We start from the raw sequence: 12630 nt of genomic DNA on the forward strand, positions 1-12630 counted from the left end.
CGCGTCTGGTGTAAACCCACAGTAAAGCTTTATAGGCTACACCCTAAACGCGTAGCATCATGTTGCTCACTCTTGAGATTTAACTTCGTGTCATGCAAATTTTTTGCTCGAGTTGAATATTTTCAACTTGGACGAAGATGCGTTTGAGGCGAATAGCGCGTGTTTTCGCGGCAAACACGACGCCCATATTGCGTCTTTCGCATCGCCCCACACGAGGACGCGTCTGATCGCGTCTTTGCATTGACTTTGATGTAATCTACTTGCGCAAATCGTTGAACTCGCATCTGGTGTGAACCCACAGTAATAGCCAAGATATCTTGTTTGGTGTCCACACCCCTTGAAAAATGACCTGGTTGTTAAAATCCAAGAAAGCAGTAGTAGTTTAGGACTGAAATAATGCAATGCATATCTAGACTACATAGTCAGTCATTGTTGTTTTATTTCTATGGGTCATGGTACATGTCCAATTAGAAGGTGGCGAAATAGCAGATAAGTATACTAAAGAAAAGATGAAAACTAGCCCATATTTTACTCGACCTCAAGCCATCATGGGTGTATGTGACTTTCTTCTTTCAGCCGAACACAATGGGAGTTATTAAATGATGATCTGCTTCTTTTCAGCTATTGGATTTTGCCCTATTTTAAAGCTCCAAAAAATGCATCTATCCATCAAAAACTGATCCATACGGTTATTAAATGTCCTCCGAGGCTAAGAGATGTGTTAATATTTTAGGCTTTATTAGCTTTAAAAAATATGGTTGTATGCGAGAAATTTGAGGTCAGGAAGGCTGACCTATGACCTAACGGTACAAAAATCCATCTCTTTGCCTCAGAAGATGTTTAATAACTGCATGGATCAGATTTTTAATGAACGGAGGCGCCCTTTGAGCTCCAAAAATGGGGCATTATCCAACACTATTATAAAGCTGAAAAGAGCCATGATGTTATTTAATATATTTGTGTTTGGTTGAATGAAGAAACTCACATGCAGTATATGTTTACACCCAGGATGGCTTGAGGGTGAGCACAATTGGGTTAATTTTTTCATTTTTGGGTTAACTATTCCATGAGACCAAAGTGAATATAAATGACAGACTTTGACCTACAAATCGGCAAAGCAGATGCAAAAAATGGGTGAACTATCCCTTTAAAGCTGTAATTGAATCTTTAAATAGGTGGGATGAGGAGATAGCATCTATAAATACATCACAGGGAAGAATGAATGATGAAAAGGGGATTGAGAAGAATCTGATTGTCATACAGCATTAAATGGATACCTTATGTACTTTTGGACAAAAAAGTATACATATTTTTCTTCCACACTCCAGTTCAGTAGGTGACAGTAATGCGCAAAGCAGGCTTGCCGACCGTCAATAAACTTAACATGAAGAAGAAGTTTCTATGGTGAGAAAGGCTTAACTGTTATTTCGTTTACAGCTGGGGTGTCTATTATTTTGGCTGTACTGTAAATTGTATGCGTTTTAAAATGGTGCGTACCTGTGCCTATCCGGGATGCCATAATTTAAACAAAGTCATACGATTACGTGCGTTGACATCAACGGGAGATGGAAAATTAATATTTCACAAATTTCCTTTACATGATCGTCAGCGATTGAATCTGTGGCTGCTCGCTCTTAACTGGGATGTAAATACACCCCTCCAAAAAATCTTTAACTCGAGGTTGTGCAGCGAACATTTTGCTCCTGAGGATTACGTACCAGACAAGGGAAAGATCAGACGAGTTCTGAAAGCATCAGCTGTTCCTATGTATGTTGTGCAGCGAAATGAGGTATGTATTACTATACTTTAATATGATGTTGACTCACTGACCATTTCAACAGTTCGCATTAATCAGATAAATAATTTTGGCATGCTGGAGGCCGGGCACCGAGCTGGGAATTTCAGCAGGAACCCCGAATATTTCCCTCTATTAAAGATAGATAGGGTGCCACCTGTCCCGTTAATGGAGAAATAATGCGCCCCGTACTTTGTACAGTCTATGGTCCCGTTTGAAATAAATGCAATACTCCATTTGTTCCGTATTGTACATACACATCATTTAATAAACACAAAGACTTGTTGTGTGAAGAATAACAATACCAAATAGAAACTAATAAATGTCACAAGAAACAACAAAAAAGTAAGATAAGTCCATACATACCCTTTTCATCTCCGTGCGTCCCGTACTGTCTGACGCACACACCGCTAGCTTAGCACAAAGACTGGAAGTAAATGGTTCCAGCTAGCATACTTCTCCCAGTAAGTGACAAAATAACGCCAACATTTTCCTATTTATATGTGTGATTTCTATAGTCACCGTGTGTACAAATAACAAGGTTATATGAGACACAGACATCTTTTAACCGTATACATGCTGGGAGCTATTTTCCTGCGCTGCTACTTGGGCGGAGTGGTTTGCTCGCAACACCCGAGAAGTCGTCCCGTGGTGTGGTGAGGAGGAGCAGAGAGTTCGTTCAGAGTTGGAGTAGTAGAGTCGGCAATTGCTAGATAGTAAATGCATTACAATCATGGGTGTTTACTGTATAGTAAAGAGTTGTAATAATAAACAGAGGAGACCAGGTAATAGTACCATGATGTTTCATAGAATTCCAACCAAAAACGCCGAACTTATGAATCAATGGCTACTTGCTCTGGACATAGACCCACACACACCTGTAGCCACCATCAAGGGCCATCGGGTTTGCTCAGAACATTTCACTGAGGACGACTATTTTCTAAAAATACGAACAAAGAAGCGTGTGCTGAAGGATACGGCCATCCCATCATTGATAGTACAGAGAGGACAAAGTGGAGCGGCTGCGGTAAGTGTTCCGTTATGTTTTTAGAATAGATGACTAGTCTACTGTAACAGTGCCATTATATAACGTAAGCGACACACTTGCATGAATAGGGTGGTCGCTACTATTGCAGTTGTTCCCGGGCTCTATGTAATGTTAGTTATTAGTATGTCGTCACGAACGCGCTCTATCGCCACTGGAACAAACGAGGTAACTCGGGACTGTAGCCTTCACCTCTTGGTTTGATGCCAAGTAAAAATCCTCTGACAATTCCTCAAAGTTAGCCATGATAACCAGTCACATTCGCCTCTACTAGATAGCCACGTTGGTTTTGTTGACGGAAGTAACAACAGTGCTTTTCAAGTGTCGCGCTAATAACTCCGCCCGGGTAGCAGTGCTTCGCTTTCTGAGAATATAGTTCCCAGTATGTATATGGTTAAATGGTTGGTTGTGTCTCATATGACCTTGTTATTTGTACATGCTGTGACTATACAAATCATATCACAACATATCCTCCTTCTTTTTGAGGTAAATCTGTGGGCGCTGCTATTTGAGCTACTTGGTGTAAGACTTCCAGTGGGTCTTCAAGGTCATGAGGAGGCTGACAAAATAGCCAAATAATCCTTAAAGATAAATGAACCAAGCATAAATATTTCACATTAGAAGGAACACATTTTATTTTAAAAACATGCAATGCAATAAGAAGCAGAGAGATTGGGACTTATGTTTGGCACTATTATTACAAGATTCAAAGAACCATAAATAAGAGCAAAATAATTCACATTTTAAGCAGAAGAGAATAAGTTATTTTTACATGTCTACGAACAGATGGGTATTGCACAAAAACAACCCTAACCCTAAATGAATCTACATTAAGTTACTATGTATGGATATTTACTCTTTGCAGCTAGCTTGCTCCAGAGCAGGCTAACAACCAGGATAGTGACTTATCTGTCAATCCTAGATATTAATGAGATGGATGGATAGATTTTAACTTATTATGCACATGCCATTTTTTTTACAATACAGTCAGTAAGTTTACAAATTGTATTTTACCCTCTACAGTTATGACAGTATGGATGTTATAAAATGAAATAAAAATGTCAAAAGACACTTTTATACTTTGAAAAATATGCAAATTATGCTTTCCAAATTATTTTTATGCAAAATATCTGTCAAATGTGCTGCATGGACAGATACTTTTTTCAACAAAAAAACCCAAACACAATGTAAATCAAATAATGTATTTAACCCAAGTTACAGAATAATATATGAACATATTTTTGACATGACTTTAACTCTCCTATTCATTAAACTTGTAAGTCTATGCATCATTTCTTTGTTTATTTAACTTGGAGATGCTAGTATTGTTTTAAACTAGTCTATGGTGCTTTTTGCAGACTTTGCAGCAGGGATTTTGTATTATCCTGCATGAAAGTAAATTAGTTTCAGAAGGCATGATTCCATTCATATCCCATAGTGAAAAACTATCTTTTAGGAATTACATATCTCACAGATGTCATGTTGACACCCGCAGGGAACCTAAAGGGACCTGCCATCTTACTTCCCAATATTCCAGTCTGCCACCTATCCTTAATGTTACAGTCTTGATTAAACATGGTGGCTATTCACAAACAATCCAGAATGACATTCATCTCTACTATTCAGTGTATTATGGCATGTCAGTGAATAAAACTGTTTGAAAACTCCAAGTATTCTGAGCTCACAGCAAATGTTGTATTTTTGGATGCTTTAGTTTGGCTTTATGCACTGAAGGATCCCATTTTGAGGGGTTCTTGGTAGAGACACCAGCATGTTTTTACTGTTGCCTTTTTTTACAGTGGCATTTTTACTTTTGCCTTTGCCTAATATTTTCTTTAAAAAATCCTTCATATGGTCATATCCTGTACTGTGAATCACACATAAATCTTATAATAATTCAATGATTTCTGTTTCCGTTTACAAAATATGAATTGTTAGAGGAAAAATATATTTTTTAAGATAATGCACATTTTTTTTGTCTTTTTGAAAGATCAGTTTTATATTGTATATGAGAACTACAACTTGCTTAATAATGTGGAACAACTTTCCCTTTAACTAAGAACATCCTGCAAACTAATGAATAAACCTGGCTGAGATTGATACCGTGTTAGCTAAAAAGATAAAGCTAGTTCTTTAAAACCTGAATGTTTTTATTACTGAAATCTTTAAAGATACAGTATGTGACATGCATAATAACTTGGAATACAGTGTAGATAAGAGTAGATGGATTAAATAGACAGATAAACTAAACTAAATAGATACACACTGTAGATGTGCATAGCAGTTAAAGGGGACATATCACGAAAATCTGAGTTTTTCATGTTTAAGTGCTATAATTGGGTCCCCAGTACTTCTATCAACATAGACAATGTGAAAAAGATCAACCCAGTAACTTAGTTTTGGTAAACCATTCTCTGCAAGTATGTGGAAAAAATAGGTAATTGAAATAGTGCTCCCCTTGTGATGTCAGAAGGGCAGTAAACCGCCCCTTAATCTGCATTATCCAACCACGGCACTGCCATTTAGTGCAGATCAGCTCATTTGATTTTAAAAGGACACACCCCCAAAAACAGCACATTTTTGCTCACACATACAAAGTGGCAATTTAAACGTTATAATATATTATCTATATATTCTGAGCTAAAACTTCACATACGTTCTCTGAGGACACCAACATTTTATTTGACATATAAATGTCTTGTGAAATGTCTCCTTTAAGTGCTCGCAGTTACTCTTCATGATGAATGTATCCATTTTTGCATCAGTGATTCTGTGTTCGATCCTTTGGTCTTTCTAAGAATGCCATGAACGTGCACTTGTCCTAGCTAGCTACACCTGGTTTGACAAAGCTGCACATTCTCATCCTGGCTCAACAAACGTGCAACAGACTAAGCCAGGATGTGCTGATCCAACTAGGTCAAGCTGGCCCTTTTCTGTTACCCTGGCTTTCTGAATTCTACATTTGTGCAATACCCCCCAGGTCATTGAATCTAAACCACACCTTACACATGATAGGGAAACATAACACAGGATTATGTGATGCCTGTTTAATGGAGGAGACTGTAAAGCATATCTTGAAGATATGTAAGGCATATGAAAGATAATCGTGGAGTTTTAAGGAGGAATTACAAGCATTAGGGAATCAGGAATTTACAATAACCATCTTACTAAATGACTGTCTAAAAAACAGAAATACAAATAAATGTGAGAAATATTATTAGGAATACTGGGTATAATATGATTAAGGGGTGCATTGAGTATATTCTCTTCACACTCAAAACACTAGGTGGCGGTATGCACATATGAAGTCGTTTCGCAACCCGCCATACAATCTAAAGAAGAAGGATCGTCAGAAGTTGTGTGTTAAAAAACGCGAATAAATGTCTTTGTGACCGTTTATTGTTAAAATGGTACGTACGTGTGCCTACCCTGGATGTGGCAATCTGTTGAAAAGAAAAGGATTACTTCCGCTAGGTATCCGGAGCAACCGGAGTTCTCACAGATTTCCAACACACAATCCTGAGAGACTGAAGCTGTGGTTCATCGCGCTACATATGGATATCAACACATCGGTACATTCTCTGACAGATAAAAGAGTGTGCAGCGATCACTTTTTTGAGGATGATTTCCACCACTCCGAGCAAGGACGGCGTCGTTTTCTGAAAGCGTCGGCTGTGCCCATAACGTTTTTAAAGAAAGAAGAGGTCATGCATGTTTTTTTCAATGCATTATTAGTGCTTTTTTTGTCACTGTGTTTCATTACATGTGAATTTATATTTATTAGAAATGTCTTCTATTATTTAAAAAACGAATCAAACTGTACTGTTTCTTTAGCATTCGTCTCATGAAAATTAAGTGCCCATAGCAACACAGAATGAAGCAGAGCTGAGTGTTCAGGGGGCAAGTGTATTTTTTGCTGATGTTCCACATTCAACACCAGTACAACCAGACGACTCTGGTCCAGATACTACGACTAGACCAGTGGTTTAGTGCAGTGTATACGGAGTAGCTATACTCGCTTCTAAATTTTATACATAAATTATCAATATAAATTTCGTAATAATCCTTACGCTAAGAAGTCTAGCAGCAAATGTTAAGTGACAGCACTGACCTATTTTGGAGTTAACGAAATATGCAAGACTAGTTTTACATTTCACTGTTTATTATACATAAATTAAAGAGTACCCACTTCTTCAGGCACCACTGCACTAGACAGTTTACAGATGCTCATAATAAACTTAAAGTGGTCACATGTCCAGAATCTGTTTAAAAGCAGACAAATACCTCAAAACCTTGGACATATTAGCGTCCAGTACGCTCCCAAATTATTGTAAGTAACATTTTTGACCAGCTAAATAAGTGGAATTATGGCAAATTATGCTTTTTTGTGTCATTACTTTAGAAATGGAATGGCAATGTACAAAAGGTTGTATTTAAATATATTTCATTCTTAAAAATGCACATATATGCTGTGTTACATGTACTAAAAGTGATTTTACATAACTAAGCCCCAAAAGTCCATTCATCATTGAGAGAAGTAATCTACGAAGTAATCTCTCTAAGTTTTCAGGGGGTTAAATAAAGGCCTTCTGATCAATGCGATTTTTGCAAGAAAAAAATCAGTATTTAAAAATTACCAGGGAGTCGAAGACTTAACCTTAAAATATAAACACTTATGGGTTATAGAGTTTGATTCATTATTTAAAAAGAACAGGACTGATAAAAAACTAGATTTTTTGTGGAAAACAAACTCTGGTTTACATTCTGTACAGTAGATGGCGATAATGCACCTTAACATCAGGTTTGTGCTACTCTCCATTAAAAGAAGAACAAATCTGCGCAAAGTGAGTTGTTTAGCTATACTGGCTGATCTTTATTTAGCTTAAAATGGTTCGCTCTTGCGTCTACCCGGGATGCTTAAACTTAAGTAAAGTGTTAAGATTACGTGCGCGGACATCCGAGGGAGATACACCGTTAACATTCCACACATTTCCTGTAAATGATCCGGAGCGATTGGAGTTATGGCTTCTCGCTATTGGTTGGGATCTAAATACACCATGGAAAAAAATCGAGACATCCAGGCTGTGCAGTGAACATTTCAGCTCCGATGATTACGAGCCAAAGAAGGGAAAGCCAAGACGACTTCTAAAATCGTCTGCTGTGCCTGTACCTGTGCTGCTGTTTCAGCCAAATCAGGTAACGTTACAGTATTGAATACTGCATGGTGTATATACTGTAACGTTAGTCTGGATTGTAAAGTTGTTAAACAATTGTTTATATTAGTATTTCATTTTTATTTAAATGTTACAATGTATTTTATTGTTTTGATGATGATATTCCATAGTGTTATAGTAATGTAGTCTAAAAATAAAAATCACTAACACATTTATTAGCATGCTGTATAAAGCTTGTATAAGATTATTTGTTGAAAAAATTCACACGTGATGCCTAATATATATATAATAAATATGTATGTGTATGCCTGTACAAATTAGACAAATATTAACAAATTAATACGTTACATAAACGTTCACTGTCTCGTGAACGTGCGTCAAATGCCTCAAACGAATTGTTTTAGTTTGTAAGATATTTTTATTACAAAATCGCATTGATTGCCCTCAGAATGCCTTTATCAACCCCTCTGAAGCCATTTGGATTACTTATGTGAAGGATGGATGGACTTTTTTCGGTTTCAAATCAAGCACCATTTACTACCATTATAAAGCTTGGAATAGCCATCATTTTCTAATATAACTCTGATTGTGTTTGTCTGATAAAGATAATCACATCGAGGATGGCTTGAGGGTGAATAAATCATAGTTCACCCAAAAATGAAACATAACAGGCTTTCAAAGTGATTATGAATAGGCTATAAGATGAAATGAAAATTATCCATGGTTTAACTATAGTCAGAGTAACCAATTTTTGGCAGATTGCTTATTAGTTGTGTTACCATACTACAAACTATGGATCATCTAGTAAAAGGATGGTAATTTTGTGGTTGTTTGTGGTTTTACAACAAATACCATAGTTAATTTTTTGTGAGGGTGCACGCAACATTTTTAGTAGCTCAGCGTGGACTGTCCATTGTGGCAGGTGGTGACATCCCTGGAGCTCATATAATACAATATTATATACTTTATCAGAAAGTATTTGGAATGATTGGCAGTGTCTTGCTATGTATTTAATAAACTGCACTTTTGCCATTACGTCACTATCATGCCTTTATCTGTTAAAACTAACTCACTATTATATTTCCTGGTATATAGGTTCGACCAGCAGACACTGAACTACAAAATGAAGAGCAATGTGATGTCAGCATGGATTATATTGCTTCTCCAGAAGACCAAAGGGATTTTGGTTATGTTACTGTGAGTTCAGGAGCCGTTCTACAACAATACGGTATGTCACCATATTGATCTGTCTCTCTATGTTTGGCACATACACTTTTTTTATACTGCCACCAAGTGCTGCTTTCATATGTCTACAGATGTTTACAAGCATTCTTATCTGTATTATTTTTGACTGCACTACTGAAAATAAAGAAAACGCACGCAAGATCTAAAATTTCGTTCATTTCGTTATTTTGTTACCGCTCAGATACACTTTTAAAAAATAATTTATATATTTAAAATATTTCACTTTAATGTATTACTTTAAAATTATGTTTTTAATCAAAATTTAAATGACAGTTATTTAAACAATATAATTTTTTTGTGTAGTCGACAAGTGTTTTAGCAGCTGTACCATTTAGCCCTATGCTTCCCATTCCTGCCCTGCGTTCCAGTTCGTTTTTTTATGACCTTCCCTCGCTAACTTCCTTCAGTCTCGTTCACTCGGATGTACGTCATTTCTTACTTTGTACGAGTGCCCATTACTGCTGAAACACCTGAAGTAGGTTTAAATGGATCGCCCTAAGCCCTTGATCACATGGAAAGTGGAGACCGCCCCTCCATCATTTGAACTGTGCAGAGCGCGAGTTGCTGAAGTGACGTCACAATCGTGTTGCATTATGGGATATGGAGCTGCATGAAGTGTACATATGAAGTAGACTCGCTCCCTCTGTCAAAATCGAGGAGCGAGGGTCTGTCCATACAAACTTCCCTCGTCCACTTGACGAAGTGGAACGCACTTCAAAATGGCGACAGGGATTCCCCCAAGAGGAAGTGTTTAGGGAAGTTCGCGAGTGCGTGTCTAAAACTGGAATGGAACGCACCCCTGGTCATCAAGGACCCCCTTCAGAAAAGTTTTAGATGTTTCCTTGTTTAAAACACCTCGGCCTCCTTCCAAAATGGCAAACATGTCTCCCTAACAAGCGGATAAGTTAAATCTGGTGTGTTAAATAAGGAGACATCTAAAACTTTTTGGGAGGGGGTCCTCGAGGACCAGGTTTTGGAAGAACTGGTTTAGTCGACTATTCCGCACATCCCTATTGTCTAGCAGCTGCCGTACCATTTAGTTGACTAGTCTTGCACATCCCCAGTCTCTAGCAGCTGCTGTACCGTTTAGTCGACTAGTCTAAACTATTAAAGGTGCAGTGTGTAAAAATATATTATCAGGGGTGTATAAAGATCTTTCACAATGAACCGTTATGCGTTTATTACCTTAGATTGAGACGTTTTTATCTACATACACCGAGGGTCCCCTTACATGGAAGTCGCCATTTTGGGCCGCCATGTTTCTACAGAAGCCCTTAACGGACAACTTTTTTTACCAAGTTGTCTCCGACGATGACATGTTTGTCCGGTGGCGGCTACCGTAGCCTCTCTGTGTGTTTCAAAAGTGAGTGGTCAGCAGTGGACTGAGCTGTTGGTTGCAATTCGCAACCTTACCCCTAGATGTCGCTAAAATGTACACACTGCACCTTTAACTTCTAAATGCTTACTCCAAAGAGGGTGACACCAGGTCCGTCTCACAAAATGTTTTACAATAATTAATTTCCAGTTCATCTCTAAAAAAAATTCAACTTGGTAGATGTGGTAATTCATTATTATTAGAAGTATATTACAGGAAAAATTTCCTGTCCTGTAATATCAAGATATCCTTAGCCACCATTGCCATCTGTCATGTTATCAGGCTTTTTGTGTGTGTTTAAAAAGTTGCCTACAAGTTTTACTATTGATTTGTTCTTTTCATTCAGGATGGATGTCTGCCTCTCAATCTACAGAGACCATATCACCTCTGGGTTCTGCAGCAGGTTTTTCTTTGGACAGTGAGGACTCCACCGAGTCAGGGATGAAGGAGTCAGACCCTCAAGACAGCCTCATGCAAGGGTATCACTTGAAGCTCCAGAAGGAGATGAAGCAGGAGGATGTAGATTCAAGACTACATCAAGATAAACTCAAAGATATGGCAAGTGGGCCAGGAAAGGACAAAGAAACAGATCAAGAAATGAATGAGGAGACTGAGATAAACGCAGATGATACAGCAGAGTGTTCAGAAGAGCTTGTGATCGCTAAAGTCGAGGACTTCACGAACGAAATGCCGATTGATGATGACGACTACGCTGGAGAGTACAGTGGCAGGATAGAGGTGGATGAGCCACAAAATGCAGGTAGGTTCACACTGATGATTTCATTTTAGTACAATGTTTTAACCAGGCACAACATAAGGTTACAAGCAAATAAAAGCTGTCTTCATCTACATCAGGAGTACCCAAACTCGATCCTGGTGGGCCGGTGTCCAGCAGAGTTTAGCTTCATCTTGCCTCATCGCACATGCCTGGAAATTTCTATTATGCGTAATAAGACATTAATTATCTGCTTTAGGTGTGTTTGATAAGGGTTAAACTCTGCAGGACACTGACAAACTAGGAGCGGGTTTGGGTACCCCTGATCTACATCTTGGGACACCTCACAATGAGTGAAAGACGTTTTGTTGATCACTTTGGTTTTTTTTTATTTCAGTGCCACGCTACACAGTCCTGCTAGTTGTGAGATTTTATTGAGGGCCTCCCCATAACTATATGTTGATATATATTATCTTATACTGCTTGTTTGTTTGTGCTGTATTTATTACTTAAATATGTCTTGCATCCTTTCCTGTTTAATAGAAACACTGACAGACAATGATGACAAGGACGGGAAGAACTCATCTGGAACGGTGAGCACATTGTCTGTGTTTTACCTTTAGGTCTATATTGTTTGTTTCAGCAGGCATTTGTTCATCAATGGGGCAATCAACCTCCCCTTTCCCTTTTTGATCCAGCAAACACAGCCAGCATTAAAACTCAAGAGAAAGCCTGCCAGTGATCCACCTGTGAAGATCAAGGATGAACCAATAGATGATGAGTGTCGGAAGGCTCCTAAGACTCCAGTGCGAAAAATTAAGAAAAAGGTAATATAAAGGTGATATTGTGTTAAAGAGATAGTTAACCCAAAAATGAAAATTTTGTCATCATTTACTCACCCTCATGTTGTTACAAACTGTATTCATTTCTTTGTTTTGCAAAACACAAAGAAAAATATTTTGAGCAATGTTTGTAACCAAATCGTTTTGAGCACTATTGACTTCCATAGTAGTATTTTTCCTACTATAGAAGTCAATGGTGCTTCTGTTTCCTGTTTTATTACAATATTCCTTCGTGTTCAGCAGAATAAAGACATCTATACAGGTTTTTAACAACATGAGGGTGAGTGAATGATGACATAATTTTCATTTTCGGGTGGACTATTCCTTACATTGTTTACCTGATAATAGTTCGCACATTTAACAAACCGTTCATTTAAAGGGACACTCCACTTTTTTTTCAATATGCTCATTTTTGGCTCCCCAGAGTTAAACAGAATCC

The 12630-nt window shown here is 37.9% G+C and overlaps 1 protein-coding gene across 6 annotated transcripts in view; it reads left to right on the forward strand.

Annotated features, from left to right (window-relative positions):
• The first annotated feature begins 1386 nt into the window (after positions 1-1386).
• Positions 1387-12630, forward strand: part of LOC129455810 (zinc finger MYM-type protein 4) — a 28060-nt gene continuing 16816 nt past the window's right edge. For 2 of the 6 annotated variants that reach the window (XM_073858270.1, XM_073858275.1), the window contains exons 1-5: positions 1419-1789; positions 9110-9242; positions 10981-11394; positions 11893-11942; positions 12048-12176. In XM_073858270.1, coding sequence (XP_073714371.1) covers positions 1475-1789; positions 9110-9242; positions 10981-11394; positions 11893-11942; positions 12048-12176 — 1041 coding nt within the window. In that variant the 5' untranslated portion in view covers positions 1419-1474. The other 4 variants (XM_073858276.1, XM_073858274.1, XM_073858273.1 and 1 more) reach the window with 4 other exon arrangements.

The sequence above is a fragment of the Misgurnus anguillicaudatus genome, chromosome 20 (genome assembly GCF_027580225.2).
Source record: "Misgurnus anguillicaudatus chromosome 20, ASM2758022v2, whole genome shotgun sequence".
Classification (NCBI taxonomy): domain Eukaryota; kingdom Metazoa; phylum Chordata; class Actinopteri; order Cypriniformes; family Cobitidae; genus Misgurnus; species Misgurnus anguillicaudatus.